Source organism: Lontra canadensis, unplaced genomic scaffold (assembly GCF_010015895.1).
Source record: "Lontra canadensis isolate GAN:19392208 unplaced genomic scaffold, GSC_riverotter_1.0 scaffold107, whole genome shotgun sequence".
In the NCBI taxonomy this organism is placed as follows: Eukaryota; Metazoa; Chordata; class Mammalia; order Carnivora; family Mustelidae; genus Lontra; species Lontra canadensis.
In genome coordinates this window covers 3,656,160-3,672,946 of record NW_022631101.1, presented here as the reverse complement: position 1 = coordinate 3,672,946, position 16,787 = coordinate 3,656,160, and the positions used below count along the sequence as shown (strand labels likewise).

Sequence of the window (16,787 nt, the reverse complement as noted above, 5' to 3'; positions counted from 1 at the left end):
AATATGCAAAGGCACTGTGGCAGAGAACAGGGAGGCGTGGCCAAAGATTCTCAGGGGCTGGCATGGATGGAGTACACAGGCAGGAGGCCAGACTCCAGGCAGGACCTGGAGGGCCTTGGGACTGAGGGGGCAGGGAGGGAGAGCTCTGGGAAGGACTGGAGGCAGGGAGACTGGAGTGAGGCTAGGGGGAGGGAGGGAGAGGAGGCCTGGGGGCACACGCAGGGGGAGGGCATGGGGTGGAGAGTCCCAGCACAGGACAGTGGGGCTGGATACTCACAAGCCTCCAGGAGGGAGAGGAGGGGAGGGGCAAGGTCTGGGGGTGACCCGGGGACCCACGGGGCCATCCCCGAGATGGCAACCGGGCAGGAGGGAGGATTCTGGGGAGCCACTCGGGTCCCGCCCCAGCTGGAGATGGGGTGTGTCTGAGTCGCCTGGGAGGGGCCCAGAGGAGATGGTAGGGGCCCTCGTGAGGGGCATCCTCCTGGGTCCTGGGGTTCCAGAAGCTCATGGAGAAGAAAGCTGGAGGTGCCATTAGGACCCGTTAGGGTCCTAACACAGACCTAACACACAGTCAGGTCTGGACGTGTCGACCGGGTGAGGGTTATTTAGCCCCATTCTTCGGATAGAGAAACTGAGGCTCAAGGGGGCACTGAGCAAGAAGGGCTGGGGATTTGCTGGCCCCTGGATGTGGGGGAGCAGGGAGGAGGGAGGCTCCCAGGTGCCCGGGTCAGGGGTGAGGCCCCCCCGAAGTGGGAGCCCGGGAGGGGAGCCCATTGAGCTCTGGAGGGGGAAAAACTGCAGCCCCGAGGCCAGAGGAGCGGGGGATGGGAGGGCTGAGCAGAGGATGCTGGGGCCCCCCCTCCAGCCGGCCTGGGACAGCCTGGTGAGCGCCCTCAGCCCCAGAGACCCAGAGGCCCTGCAGGCTTGTCTTGTCCACATCACACAGCCATCAGAACTCAAGTCCCTGTGCCCTGGCTCCTGGCTGAGGGAGGGGAAGGCAGGGGAGGGACCCGAAGGCTACAGCCTGGGCTGGAGGGGCCCAGAGGGCCAGTGCGGAGACTCGCAGGGCAGAGGGGAAGGTACTGGGGCTGGGAGGTCACCTAAGCGGCTGGCAGTGTGATCCTGGGCAGCCCGCCTGCCCTCTCTGAGCCTCCACTAGCTCATCTGGAAACGGGGCCTCGGGGAGGGGGTATCACCAAGGCTGTCGAGGACGGGAGGGACCGCAGACCCCGGGGGTCAGACCCATCGCGTTCGGATCCGCTTCAGGCTGCATGACCCCGGTCGTGACACTTTCACTCTCAGCCTCAGTTTCCCCATCCGGAAAGCGGGTATGATAAAAGTGTCTGACTCATCCCCGGGAACAAAAGGGTCCCGCTCAGGAGGTGGGGAGCGCCGTGCCCTAATGTCTCCCATGAGGGCTGCCCGGGGGCCCATCCTCCTGTCCTTCGAGCCCCCGGGGGACACACAGAGCCTCTGGCTTGGGGACTCAGCTGCGTCCCCACCCCTGCCCTCCCCTGCTCTCCCATCCTCCCCCAAGCCGAGCAGGTGCCCCATTCTGAGCCCCCATGAGGGAAAGCACCCCCATCCGAAGGTGCTCTGGGTGTCCAGGAGGAAAAGGAGACGATAGGCACTAAGGTTTCCTGAGAAATTACTGAGAGCCAGACTTCAGCACTCATCAGCCCTGTGTCAGGAAGAGGCCTTTGGAAGACAGAGACCCTGAGGTCCCCCGCAATGGTCCGGGACAGCTCAGGCACCCCCAAGTAACTCAGCACTGCCCTGTGCCCCACTCCCTTCCAGAAGGGATGAGCCAGCTGGGTCTCCGCCAGGTTTGAAGCAGCAGGGGCTGGTCCCCGGCCCCCTTGCGGAGGCCCATGGCTCTTCCCCAGACCCCCTGTTCCGGGGTAATGGGTTGGGGGCGGGGATCTCCCCGCTGGTGCCCAGGGCCGGGCCTCACCTGAGTTCGGAGATATTGTTTTCATGCGTGTCCCACAGGGCCGGGATCCGGGGTTCGGCGGGCCCATCCATGGCAGGCCGGTGAGGGAAGGGAGGGGAGGACGAGCGGGAGCAGGCGGCACGGGGACCAGGTATGTGCAGTGGTGGCGTCTGCCACCAGAGGAGCCCGGCTAGAGCCTACCTCCGCGCCCAAGGGGAGGGGCAGCACCCAGCCGGTTCTCCCAGCTGCTACCCACGCCTCCAACAGCGGGGAGAGGCTGGGAGGGAGCCACCCTTCTCCGAGGGTGGGGAGGGAGGAGAGCTGATGGACACGTCCCAGGAATCTCCCCAGCCGCCGGGGGCAGAGTCCAGGAGGCTACTCCAGTTCCATACTGGAACCTTCTGTGTTACTGGCCCCAGGCACACCTACCCGGGGTCTCCGGTTGCATATTCTCAGAGAGTTCATTCATTCATTCATCCATTCATTTATTCATTCAAGAAATATTTCTTGGGTGCCTCGGGCCTGTCGGGCGCTGCTCTAAGGGCTGGGACAGTGTTAGAACCCCCTGCTCGGCTTGGGGAAGGATGGGAGAGCAGGGGAGGGCAGGGGTGGGGACGCAGCTGAGTCCCCAAGCCAGAGGCTCTGTGTGTCCCCCGGGGGCTCGAAGGACAGGAGGATGGGCCCCCGGGCAGCCCTCATGGGAGACATTAGGGCACGGCGCTCCCCACCTCCTGAGCGGGACCCTTTTGTTCCCGGGGATGAGTCAGACACTTTTATCATACCCGCTTTCCGGATGGGGAAACTGAGGCTGAGAGTGAAAGTGTCACGACCGGGGTCATGCAGCCTGAAGCGGATCCGAACGCGATGGGTCTGACCCCCGGGGTCTGCGGTCCCTCCCGTCCTCGACAGCCTTGGTGATACCCCCTCCCCGAGGCCCCGTTTCCAGATGAGCTAGTGGAGGCTCAGAGAGGGCAGGCGGGCTGCCCAGGATCACACTGCCAGCCGCTTAGGTGACCTCCCAGCCCCAGTACCTTCCCCTCTGCCCTGCGAGTCTCCGCACTGGCCCTCTGGGCCCCTCCAGCCCAGGCTGTAGCCTTCGGGTCCCTCCCCTGCCTTCCCCTCCCTCAGCCAGGAGCCAGGGCACAGGGACTTGAGTTCTGATGGCTGTGTGATGTGGACAAGACAAGCCTGCAGGGCCTCTGGGTCTCTGGGGCTGAGGGCGCTCACCAGGCTGTCCCAGGCCGGCTGGAGGGGGGCCCCAGCATCCTCTGCTCAGCCCTCCCATCTCCCGCTCTCCTGGCCTCTGGGTTCTGCAGTTTCTCCCTCCAGAGCTCAATGGGCTCCCCTCCCGGGCTCCCACTTCGGGGGGGCCTCACCCCTGACCCGGGCACCTGGGAGCCTCCCTCCTCCCTGCTCCCCCACATCCAGGGGCCAGCAAATCCCCAGCCCTTCTTGCTCAGTGCCCCCTTGAGCCTCAGTTTCTCTATCCGAAGAATGGGGCTAAATAACCCTCACCCGGTCGACACGTCCAGACCTGACTGTGTGTTAGGTCTGTGTTAGGACCCTAACGGGTCCTAATGGCACCTCCAGCTTTCTTCTCCATGAGCTTCTGGAACCCCAGGACCCAGGAGGATGCCCCTCACGAGGGCCCCTACCATCTCCTCTGGGCCCCTCCCAGGCGACTCAGACACACCCCATCTCCAGCTGGGGCGGGACCCGAGTGGCTCCCCAGAATCCTCCCTCCTGCCCGGTTGCCATCTCGGGGATGGCCCCGTGGGTCCCCGGGTCACCCCCAGACCTTGCCCCTCCCCTCCTCTCCCTCCTGGAGGCTTGTGAGTATCCAGCCCCACTGTCCTGTGCTGGGACTCTCCACCCCATGCCCTCCCCCTGCGTGTGCCCCCAGGCCTCCTCTCCCTCCCTCCCCCTAGCCTCACCCCAGTCTCCCTGCCTCCAGTCCTTCCCAGAGCTCTCCCTTCCTGCCCCCTCAGTCCCAAGGCCCTCCAGGTCCTGCCTGGAGTCTGGCCTCCTGCCTGTGTACTCCATCCATGCCAGCCCCTGAGAATCTTTGGCCACGCCTCCCTGTTCTCTGCAACTCCAACCCCAGCCCACCTATTTCATCACCCCTCAGAGACTTTGAACTTGGCCACGAAGTCCAATGTTCTTCTCAGAAATGACTTACTTTTATATGACAGAAGGCATATGTGTACTTTGTTTAAAAAAAACCCCAAAAAACGGAAGAAAAGAAAGAAAATATCCGAGCAGGCACGTCTGGGTAGAAAATAAGGACTGCCGTAAGCCCCCTTCTACCCATGGAGAGAATCACCATCAACAGTTCAGTGGAATCTTCCCAGAATTTTTTCTGTCATTTCTCTAATATATGCCAGAGAAAATTTGGTTTGTTGAGTAAATACAGAATGGTTGCCATTTAAAATTAGATTTCCAAGGGGCACCTGGGTGGCTCAGTTAAGTGTCTGCCTTTGGCTCAGGTCACAATCCAAGGGTCCTGGGATTGAATCCACATTGGGTTCCTTGCGAAGGAGAATGTGGAGAGCCTGCTTCTCCCTTTCCCTCTCCTTCTGCCCCTCTCTCCACTTGCGTTCTTTCTCTCTCTCAAATAAATAAAATATTTAAAAAAATAAAATAAAAGGGGTGCCTGGGTGACTCAGTTATTAGGTGTCTGCCTTTGGCTCAGGTCGTGATCCCAGTGTCCTAGGATCAAGCCCCACGTTGGGTTCCCTGCTTGGTGGGAAGCCTGCTTTCCCTCTGCCATTCCCCTGCTTGTGTTCCTGCCGTCCCTCTCTCTCTCTCTCTCTCTCTCTCTGTCAAATAAATAAATAAAATCTTTTAAAAAATAAATAATAAAGTAAAATTAAATTAAATTCGATTTCCTGACCAATTATTGTCTGCCCCGTGTTGTTGCACACAGGAGGGATAGGGCACATGAGACTCACATAACAGATGCATAAAGGCAACTCAGAGAGGTGGGATGAGCTGCCCAGGGGCACACAGTGTTACCCACTCTCACTCCAATGTCAGGCAGAAGACAAACATTCCGGGGCAACACACCCCCTTGGTTCATCTGCCCAAAGGCCCACGGCTGAGGTGCTGTGGTGTGGGGAGCCTCCCCCAGCCCCACTCCCAACAGATGAGTTGGAATCTTACCTTGGCTACTTTCAGAATTAGCCTTGATGTGCCCATCTGGGCAGGGGGCTCCCTTGAAGGGAGTGGGGGAAATCAAGAGGGCTTGCTCTCCCTGCCTGGGGATGATGGACTTCCCTGATGTCAGGGAAGTAGGGGCGCTGAGCTGGGACACCTTTCCTGGCCCTCTGGGCTGGGCTGCCCTGCCTTTCTTCTGCCTTAATGACTTTGTTTCCAGCTCTGAGGAGGTGACAACCCTGTCCTATCCCTCCCATGGGAACCTCCCCTGAACCTTGTACCAGGTTCCCCCACAGCACTGTCAGAACCGGAGGAGAAACCCACTTGTGCCAACCTCAACTTCCAGAGGAGAGGGACAGTCTAGGGGGACCAGAACACTCAAACCCTCGAGGGAGACTGGGAAGGAAACTTGGGAAGGGGATTGCCCTGGGGGACAAGGACATCTAGGAAGACCCAGGGAGAGTTTAGAGGAGAATGTTGAAGGGAGAAGGAAGACCTGGTGGCTGTACCTGACTGGACAAGAGACCATTTAGATAAAGTAACCCAGAGACATAGAAATGTTTGTACCTCAGGGCCTTTGCACTGCCGTTCCTCTGTTTGGTGTACACTTCCCAGAAAGCTGGATGCTTTGGAGCCTCCCTTCACTGTACCTGGCCCTTCTTCTCCTTCCTGAACTCGCCCACCAAGGTCTCCAACCTTTTCACTCATTACCTTCTGACATCCTAAATGTTTTACTTCTTGGTCTTGCTGACTGTCTATCTCCTCATCAGACTGTCAGTCCCACGAAGACAAGGCTTATTATATGTTTGTCCCCTCTTGTAGCCCAAGGGAAGTGCCTGGAAAAGTTGCTGGGACTTAGGGGTTCCTGGGTAAATGCTGTGGATGGAATGAGTGAATCATCACAGGGTGAGGGGAATGAGCAACTGGCCGATGGTGGTGCCTAGAGAATTAGTTGGATCTTCAGAAGATGTGGGTAAGGATGGGGAGAGGCAAGACCATGTTGTATGGTCCTAGACTACTGAGGAGGTGGCAAGGGGAAACAGAAGACAGGGTGGCTTCTTACCCAATGACAGGAGTGGAGGGACAATAATGGGTATCACTGACCCCATCAACAGGGACATGGGGTAGGCATCTGAGGGACAGGAAAGAGATTTAGAGGTGTGGGGGGGTGGAGAAGAAAGTGGAAAAGCTGGTGTCCGCTGGTGCTCCCTGGGAGGAGCAGGGATTATCCATCATCCTTCTATCCATTCATCTATCCACCCCCCAAACATCCATCCATCTATCCATCCTCCAACCATCCATCCATCATCCCTTCCTCCATCCATCATCCCTCTATCCATCCATCATCCATCCCTCAACCACCCATCCTTCATCCCTCCAACTCTCTGGAGAGGCCTCCTCTGCAGGACTTGGCGTTGCATCCACAAACAAGACAGTGAGTAAACATGGCTTAGAGCTGCCCTCTCAACACAGGACCCATCATCCACATGTGGCCATGGGCACTAGAAACGTGGCTCACGTGACCCGGGAAGTGAACATTTCCAGTTATATTTAATGTTAATTAACTTACATGTAACTTTAAAAACAGAAACAGCATCGAATACTTTCCTCATAAATGCAACAGTAATGCTTTGGTAAGATGACATTCTGACTTGGTGCCTGGGTGGCTCAGTGGGTTAAAGCCTCTGCCTTTGGCTCGGGTCATGATCCCGGGGTCCTGGGATTGAGCCCCACGTCGGGCTCTCTGCTCGGTGGGGAGCCTGCATCCCTTCCTCTCTCTCTGCCTACTTGTGATCTCTGTCTGTCAAATAAATAAATAAAATCTTAAAAAAAAAAAGATTACATTCTGACTTAACCCTTGGAACTGAGCATTGCCATTGAGCTCAAGCATGTAAAATATATCCCGAGTAATTTTTATATTGATTACATGGGGAAATGATGGTCTTTTAGACATACTGGATTAAGTAAAATGCATTCCTCAAATTAATCTTATCAATGTCTCTCTTTTTTTTTTAATGTGGCTACTGGAAGGTTGAAAATAACATGGGTGGGTTGCATACTGGTGGGCTTGGGTCTGTTGGCCTGGGGCAAATGCAGTCTGGTTGGTATCCTGCCTGCAGGTCCTGGGCCCCTGTGGGAGGTCAGGGATGGCTTTCCAGTGACAAGGATGCCCCAGGAGGGGAACCTCTCCAGGTGAGAAGCCTAAAGCTCCCAAGTGCAGGGTCTGGTGGGGACAAAGACACGGACACTGGAGAGACACCTGGAAGGGATGTTCTTTGTCCAAGGAGGGAGAATCTGGGGATAAAGGGGACATTTTGGGGCCCTGGGGTGGGAGCTCAGACCTGTCCCTGGGGGGTTAAGGGTAGCAGGGATCAGTGCTAGGTAAAGGTGGGCTAGGCTGGCCAGCAAGCCCCCCATGAAGATGAATATGTCACCACTGTACACCACTGACTAGGAGGGGAGCCCCTCTGGCCTCAGATGTCAGGGAAGGTCTCACATGTGTTCCCCTGTTCTGGGCCCCCCCAAACCAATTCCTTGGTATTTTCCCAGGCCCCCACTGGGGCCCTGGGAAGCCCCAGGCTATGCCATTTTGTTCTGGGAGCTCAGATGTGGGCAAAGGGAGGTCACTGGGTCATGAGGTCATGTTTCCACAGAATCTGGGCTATTGTCACCTCCAGAGCCTGACCTTTCCATTAAAAGCTAGTAATTGCCGGGAATTCTGGGAGAGCCAGGACCAGGCCAGCTCTGGCGGCTTAGAGGCTGGGTTCCCAGGAGGGCGGAGGTTGTGGGCAGGGCTCCCAAATCCTGGAGTCGGGAATAAGGAATCCATCTGAATTAGATTGGGGAGTAGTACAGAAGCTGGTGGTCCTGGCTCCTGGGTCTGAGGGAGGAGGGGGCTGGGGGCCAGGAATTCCTCGGTCGGATGAGGAAGGAGGAGCTGGAGGCCGGGACTCCCATGACCTAGACAGACACGAAACTGGGACACCTAGACACCGCGACCTAGGGAAGGGGTGGGCCACAGGCGAGGGATGCCCTTGTCGCCGAGGCTCTGGGGGGCCCCTTGGAGAGGGCAAAAGAAGATATCAAGCTGAGTGGGAAGGGAGGAGGGCGGCTGACACCTCAAAGGCAGCCTATACCTCCCGCCAGCTTTCCCTTCTAATCAGTGGGTCCATCTCAGGGTGTGCAGCGTTGCAGAAACCTCGTTCTCGGCTCCCCACCCCGATTACTCCATCCCAGTGGAGGAGCCCGCCCCAGGGCCGATACTGCGGGGCCGGGCCCCACCTGCACACTCACCCCGGCGCCCCGCCCACCCTGTTCCTGGGGCAGGGCTGGGGCTGAGGGGAGGCAGAGGCGGCCACACCTGGTCCCCGGATGGGGGTCGGGGGAGGAGTGCACGTCTGGGGACCCTTATTTGGGCCAGAGACTGAGGAGGGACACTGGCGGCGGACCTGAGAAGCCGGGTCTTCACCAGATCACAAAAGAAGAGGGGCACAGGTGTACAGAGAGTGGGGATCCCCGGAGGTGAAGCCGGGTGATGACAATGTGGGAGAGCCCAAGACTTGGGAGCCTGGAACCCTGGCTCTGGGAGGGGGTCGGGCATAGGGAGTTTAGCTTCCTGGTCCTTGGCGCTGAGGCAGAACCCGGCGAGGCTTCTGGGTTGGGGGTGTTGGATATGGGAGCGCTGGGTCCACAGGCACCTGCGTCTTCCAGTCCTCCCAGGTGCTCCCAGCAGCATCCTTGCCTGTCCCCAGGGCTCTCCTCTGCCAAGATGCCAGGACCCGCCAAACCAGCTGTGCCAGTCAGGCATCCCTGTGACACCCCCTCCTTCCCTGCAGTGGCTCCAGGAAGACCTGGGCCCAGCCCGAGGGCAGGGCAGTGAGTAGGTGGGTGGGAGGCGGGCTCAGGCTGGAGAACAGGATGGACCGAGTGATGCTTCATCCTCCCGCCCGACTGACCTGTCCTGCTCATCCCTGCTCCTTCCATCATCCTCCAGCCTTGGGCCAGGGGCGTCACCTCCACATCCTTCTGGGGATGACACTTCCTCTTTGGCCCCGGATCCCCCAAAACCTGCTCTACCAAACTTCTCCCCTGTCCTTCCTGCTCCTGTGTTCCATTCGTTCTCTCAGTAACCCCTACAGAGTTCCTACGGAGCGCCTATCGTGGACCAAGAACTGTGCCAGGCACTGGGGATGCAGCGCTGGACGGAGGCTGAGAGTGTGAGGCGGGAGCTCAGTCATGACCCCGTGCCCCGATGATCCCAGAACAGATCCGGGACCTCGACGGCAAAAGGGGCTTTGGAGAGACGATCAAGTCAAGGGTTTGAGATGGGAAGATGCCCCTGGGTTTCTAGGGTGGGGTCAGCGTCATCACAAGGGTCCTAGGAAGTCAAAGAGGGAGCCTGGACGGTCTAGACAGATGTTCCGCAGCTGGTTTGAGAGAGACAGGAAGGGGCAGTGGCCGAGGGAGGCAGGAGGCGGCCTCTAGAGGCTGGAAAAGGCCCAGAAACGGAGTGTCCTCTGCAGCTTCCAGAAAAGACCCAGCCTAGGGCACACTAGGCTTTTTTACCCCATAAGAGCCACTTTGGACTTCTGATAAGTTTATGTTGTGTTAAATGACCACATCTGCGGGAATTTGCTCCAGCAGCAAGGGGAAACTACTGTCCTCGGCAAGAAAGATAACAAGCAGCTAAAAATCGCATCAACAGCCCAGAGCGACAAGCACTAGGGAAAAACTTAAGTCAGGTGAAGTTGCTGGAACATGGACGAGGGACTGTTTTCAGTGGGTGGTCAGGGCACTAGGAGACTGGGAGCGGGTCTGGAGTTGAATTGCACTTTTTTGTTTTATGTTTTAAATGTAACTTCCACACCCAACGTGGGGCTTAAACTTAGGACCCCGGGATGAAGATTGCACACTCCACTGACTGAGCCGGCCAGGAGCCCTGAATGGCGATTTTAACCAGAGGTGGTGACGTCTGAGCGAGTGCTGGAAGGGGGCGAAGGCGGGGGGAAGGGCAGACCGTCTGCAGGAACAAAAGTTGGAGGTGGGACCCTGCCTGTCAAGGAGCAGAATGGAAGGATGGTAAGAGCTGGGGGCAATCCCAGTTTCCCTCTGGGACCTGGGACTCTTCCTCTGACTCGGCAGGCTCTCTCCCAGCTCAGGGAAACTGACCCGCATTGCACAATGCACAAACCCAACCGGGGATGCTTTAGTCATACCAAGATCCATACTCAGTTCTGTTGTATTTGTGAAACACTTATGTAGCATTTACTGAGTAAGTGATGTAGGAAAGAACATTACGGTTCAAAGCCAACAGCCAAGAAAAAATTATTTTCTTTAAAATATTTTATTTATTTATTTGATGGGCTGGGGGGAGAGCACAAAGCAGGGCGGAGCAACAGGCAGAGGGAGAGGGAGAAGCAGGTTTCCAGCTGAGCAGAGAGCCGGATGCAGGAATCGATCTCAGGACCCTGGGATTATGACCTGAGCTGAAGACAAATGCTTAACTAACTGAGCCATCCAGGCTCCCCCAGAAAGAATTCTTCAGAAGTCTTTGGTGCAAAAAGGTGGTTTTATTAAAGCGTGGGGACAGGACCCGTCTGCCTTCTGCTCAGGTCATGATCTCTGGATCCTGGGATCAAGCCCCAGGTTGAGTTCCCAGCTCAGTGGGGAGTCTGCTTCTCCCTCTCCCTCCACCTGCTGCTCCCCCTGCTTGTGCACTTGCTCTCTCTCTCTCTGTCAAATAAATAAATAAATAAAATCTTTAAACTTATTTCATTACTTTTAAAGTCATCTCTATCCCCAGTGCGGGACTCGATCGAGGGTCACGCTCTCCACCGACTGAACGAGCCAGGCACCCCTCACGGAAAAAACGTTTTGCACATTGCCTGGCCCACAATAGATGCTTAATTAACAGTAGTCTGGGAGTCACTAGGTCTCATCCCGGCTGCCCATCCAAATCTCTTTGGGAGGCTTTTAAAAGCCAGTCCCTAGGTCAAAGAAGTCAGAAACTCTGGGGGCCCAGGAGTAACAGCCTGTCTTTCTGGTTGGTTGACGGTACCCTGGGGGAGGGATTGTGTCCATTCACCTCACCACCCAGGACTCCTCCTGGGGGGTAGGAGATGCTCCTGGGAATAGTGGGTAGAGGCCAAGATGAGGCTCAACACCTCGTGGCACACAAGGGGGCCCCACTTCAGAGTCATCTGGCCCCAGATGTCAGTGGTGAGAAGACCTGCTGGAGACACCTTCCAGCTTTGGGGGAACCCGGCGCACGCAGGTGGGTGGTCCAAGTGAAGGGACTCCACAGAGAGAGATGAACCCAGAAGGTGGGGCATTCCATCCAGAACCACAGACCAGGCTTCTCAGCTCCTCCGATCAGGAGCAGCAAAAGGGAAGGACCGCTTAAGTTATGCATTTCTCAAAGCTCCCTGAATTAAGATTTTTGCATTTCACACCATGTACATTGCATCCCATTTAAACAGCTACAACTGTGAACAAAGCTGAACCCGAGTGAATGACACAGTTGTGGAAGGGTGGGGTGAAATGCGCTGATTTCTGCAATTCACTTTTTAAATGAATCAAAAGACGGAGGGCGCCTGGGCGGCTCAGTCTATTAAGCGTCTGCTCTCAGGCTCGGGTCTCGATCTCAGGGTCCTGGGATCAAGCCGGGGCGTGGGTCTCCGTGCTCAGCAGGGAGCCTGCTCCGTCTCCCTTTCGGTCTCCTTCTGTGCGTGCTTTCTCGCTCTCTCCAATAAAGTACATAAAATATTTTAAGAAGTAAAATCAATCAGTCAAAAGATTAGATGCATACCGTGATGTTGTGGTTTATAATAAGGAATATATATGGGGCACCTGTCTGGCTCATTTAGAAGAGCATGTGACTCTTGATCTCAGGGTTGTGAGTTCGAGCCCCACAATGGGTGCAAAGATTCCTAAAAAAATTTTAACTTAAAAAAGAAAAAGAAATATATATTTGGTCCCTGTTCCTGGCACAAAGCTCCTAAAACCCTTGGCATTTCCTAAGCAACAGCAGCATGATTTGATGGTGTTTCAACCACACCTGAGTATATGTTAATGAAGTGACTTTTGGAAAAGACCTAAGGATGTGGATGGTTGCCTGGAGATGAGAGGAACCTCCATCCTGCCCCCTCACCTCTGGGGAGGAGAGAGGGGCTGGGGGTGGAATTAATTGCCAGCGGCCAATGAGTTAATCAATCACACCGATAATGAAACCTCTGTACAAAGCTGAAAGTTGGTGAACCCATGAAGATCGGGAATAGAGTTGAGCTTGGAGAGAGCATGGTCGCTTCGTCTGCCCCTATGCATCTCTTCCATCTGCTGCTCCTGAGTTATAGCCTTTTATAATAAACTCGGAATCTAGGAAGTAAAATGTTTCTCGGAGTTGTGTGAGCTGCTCCAGCAAATTCATCCAACCTAAGAGTCATTAGAACCTCGCATCAGCTAATAGAAGGTGACAGCTGGGGTCATTGGCATCCAAAACAGGGGGAAGGGCGGTCTTGGAGGACAGAGCCCTTCACCTGTGGGTTCTGATGGTGTCTCCAGGGAGACAGTGTCCTAATTGAATTATAGGGCACCCAGCTAGAGTTGGAGAATTGCTTGGCGTGGGGAAAAAAAATCCATACATCAGAATTGGTATTGGTGTCAGAATATTATATACCCACTAGGGGTGCCTGGCTGGTCCAGTTGGCGGAGCCTGCAACTCTTGATCTGGGGCTCATGGGTTTGAACCCCACGTTAGGTGTGGAGATTACTCAAAAATAAAAATTTTTTAAAAGATTTTGTTTATTTATTTATTTGGCAGAGGGAGACACAGCAAGAAAGGGAACACAAGCAGGGGGAGTGGGAGAGAGAGGAGCAGGCTTTCTGGCGAGCAGGGAGCCCGATGCAGGGCTTGATCCCAGGACCCTGGATCATGACCAGAGCTGAAAGCAGATGCTTAACGACTGAGCCACCCAGGCGCCCCCCAAAATAAAATCTTAAAAAAAAAAAGAAAGAAAAATAAAGAAAGGCTACGTGCTGGCAAGAATGTGGAACCACGGGGCGCCTGGGTGGCTTAGTGGGTTAAAGCCTCTGCTTTTGGCTCAGGTCATGATCTCGGGGTCCTGGGATCAAGTCCCACATGGGGCTCTCTGCTCAGTGGGGAGCCTGCCTCCTCCTCTCTCTGTCCGCCTCTCTGCCTACTTGTGATCTCTGTCTGTCAAATAAATAAATAAATAAATAAAATATTAAAAAAAAAAAAAGAATGTGAAACCAATGGGAGTTCTTCTATATGGCTGGAGGGGTACAAAACGACACAGCTACGTTGGAAAACAGTTTGTTGTCTCTTCACAAGGCAAACATCGACTGGTGTGACCCTCCATCACAGTCCTGGAATTTACCCAAGAGAAGGGAAAACACACGTCCATCCTGGTCCCAAGACTTGGACCTGGACGTCCACAGCCACTTCATTATAAGCAAAATCGGGAACAACATAGACATCCATCAACAAGCAAATGGGTCAGGAGATTGGCCCATCCAGACCGGGGACTACTGCTCCACGGGCAGAAGGAATGAACTGATACACGAAACAATGTTGGACAAACCTCAAAATAATCCTGCTGAGCCAAAGAAGCCAGACAAAAAATAGAACGTTCCATATGATTCCATTTATATAAAAGTCTAGAAAACGCAGACTGATCTACAGTGACAGAAAGCAGGTGGGTGGGAGGTTGGGGACAGGGATTGGGTTGGAAAGGGTAGGAAGGAGGAATGACAAAGGAGCCCAGGAAACTTTTGGGGTGATAGATGTGTTTACTGTCTTGACTGTGGCCACGACCTCGTAGGGGGACACAGAGGTCAAAACTTGCCAGACTGTGTACTTTCGAACGTGTACAGTTTATTGTATATTAATGACCTCAGTAAAGCTATAAATCAATCAATAAAAACCTACTCATTGAGCTTTGTACTTTCAAAATTGAGCCAGGGGGGCCTGGGTGGCTCAGTCATTAAGCGTCTGCCTTCAGCTCAGGTCATGATCCCAGGGTCCTGGGTTTGAGCCCCACATTGGACTCCCTGCTCGGCGGGAAGCCTGCTTTTCCCTCTCCTGCTCTCCCTGCTTGTGTTCCCTGTTTTGCTGTCTCTCTCTCTCTGTCAAATAAACAAATAAAATCTTAAAAATAAAATAAAATAGAGTCAGGCACTCTAAGGGGATGAGTTTTACCATACTGAAATTGTATGACGTAGGTAAATGACACCGCAAGAAACTTGACTTATAAAAATAAGATGGACGCAAACTTGTGACGGATAGATAAGTCAGTCCTGGATATCCAGCACCAAGCACAGTGATTATAGACAGCAACACTGTGTCATAAACTTCAAAGTTGCTAAGAGACTAGATCCCTATTGTTCCTACCACAAAAAAGAAATGATAATAATGTGACGTGTTAGAGGTGTTAGCTAATGCTCTAGGGGTAATCTTATTGCAACAGTAAAATGTAGGAGATTGACACACAGGTACACCTTGAGCTTACGCAATGTTACCTGTCAGTTGTATCTCAATTTAAAAAAATCGGTGAACAGAAAGTCCGTGAAGCAGAGTGAAACCGTCTACACTGACTCTAAGGGCCGAGTGTGGGGTATTCAGTGTCTAATCCTTTGGATTGTTCTGCGTGTTTGAAATATTTTATATTAAAGTGCAGGTGAGGGGCACCTGGCAGGCTGGCTGAGGTGGGAGAGCCCGTGACTCTCAGTCTTGGGGTTGTGGGTTCGAACCCCACATGGCGTGTAGAGATTCCTTAAAAAACCAAAATCTTTAAAAACGAATAAAAAAATAAAATGGGGGAGAGAGGGTTTTCTCTCCTCACAGCACGCTGACACCAGAAGTGTGGGCTGTCCCCCCCTCCCCATCCCCCACCCTGAACCAACAAATTCCCCATCTCTCTGGACCCCAGCTGGGGGTCCAACACTTCAATTCAATTCTGATCCTCACTACCCGGAGTCACCACAGACCCCACAGATGAAGGGCTCTCGGTCCCTCAAGACTGGCCGCCACTTCAGATCCCAGGCCCGGGTCCCAGTTTTGTCACCTATACTTTTGACCAACCAGCCATCCATGGAAGGTTCCCTCCAATGCCTCCTTAGGTTTGAGAATTTGAGAATTCACTATGGCAGCTCCCAGAATGCAGAGAAACCCTTTTCTTATCTTTATCAGTCCATCACAAAGGATTCTATGAAGGATCCAGATGAACGGCCAGATGAAGAGGAGTATGGGGCGAGGAGGAGGAGATCCAGAGTGTAAGAAGTTCTGTGCTGTGAGGTATGCCACCCTCCCACGATGTGGGTACTTTCACTGATCCCTGGGCTTTAGAAGCTCTTGTGCAGGAAATGAGATGAAGACCAAGTATATGTTTCTTATAGCTCAGTCTCACAGCGGGACTGCCCAGTGGAGAAGAAACTGAAGAGATCTTACAACTAGACAAAACACGGGACCCTTAGCTAGGGTCCTGGTTCATTTATTTCTTTCCTTTCCTTTCCTCTTCTTCCTTCTTCATTCCCTTCCATCCCCTCCCCTCCCTTCCCCTTCCTTCCTTCCTTCCTTCCTTCCTTCCTTCCTTCCTTCCTTCCTTCCAGAAATCTCTATACCCAACATGAGGCTTGAACTCACAACTCTGAGATCGAGAGTTGCATGCTCCACAGACTATGACAGCCAGGTGCCCCTAAGGATCCTCGTTCAAACAAACCAGCTCAAGTGGGGACACTTGAATATGAAGGAGGGACTCACTGTTAAGGAATGACTCTCCTGTATTGTGGTTATGTGTGTGTGTGTGGAGGGGGAAGCTGTCCTTATGTTTTAGGGACACAAACCAAATATTGTAGGGTGAGACGTCCTGCTGTCTGGCGTTTGCTTTAAAACACTTCAGCACTCAGGTGACGACAACAGCAACGCGGAATTTCCTAAATGATGCTGAGTGGAGGGAGCCAGGTGTCAAAGAGTGCCCACTGTGTGATTCCATGTATAGAATGTTCTAGAAGGAGCAAAACCAACTCATGCTATTAGAAGTCAGGTTGGAGCTGAAAATAAAGAGCTGTGGTGAGAGGCAAATAGAGTGTTTCTTTGGGATCAAAGAATTGTCATTTAGGGGGTGTCTGGGTGGCTCAGTCGGTAAGTCAGCTCAGGTCATGATCCCGGGGTTCTGGGACTGAGTGTCGGGCTCCCTGCTGAGCAGGGAGCCTGCTTCTCCCTCCGCCTGCTGCTCCCCCTGCTTGGGCTCGCTCACTCTCTCAAATAAATAAACAAAATCTTAAAAAGAAAAATTTCAATTGGTCCTAACAGGCTCAGTCGCTTTTTTGTATCAATAAACGTAGCTACTCCTAGTATGCTCTCCTTAACTATTCTGTCTCCAAAAGTCCACAACCAACATTCTGACGATCAAGATTCCCGCATCCTGTTTACTACACAATTGCTTGTAAGACAAGCTATTTTGGCCTGTCCCAAGAGTTTGGGCCCTCTGCTCCAGAGTTCATTTCTCTGCTGTGGCCCCTCCCACTCTTTTGGGAGGGGGATGGGGGTAGGGAGAGACAGACTCTTAAGTAGACTCCACTCCCAGCATGTGAGCCTGACGGGGGCTCAATCCCACCACCCTAAGACCACAACCTGAGCCCAAACAAGGCCGCTTAACTGACTAAACCAGTCAGTTAAGTT

General features: G+C 54.0%; 1 protein-coding gene across 1 annotated transcript in view; it reads right to left on the bottom strand.

The window, feature by feature from the left end:
• The window catches only part of SULT2B1 (sulfotransferase family 2B member 1), a 32,125-nt gene extending 29,930 nt beyond the window's left edge, over positions 1-2,195 (bottom strand). Inside the window, exon 1 of the mRNA XM_032839234.1 lies at positions 1,955-2,195. Coding sequence (XP_032695125.1) covers positions 1,955-2,025 — 71 coding nt within the window. The 5' untranslated portion in view covers positions 2,026-2,195. The remainder of the gene's footprint in view (positions 1-1,954) is intronic.
• Positions 2,196-16,787: the final 14,592 nt, after the last annotated feature.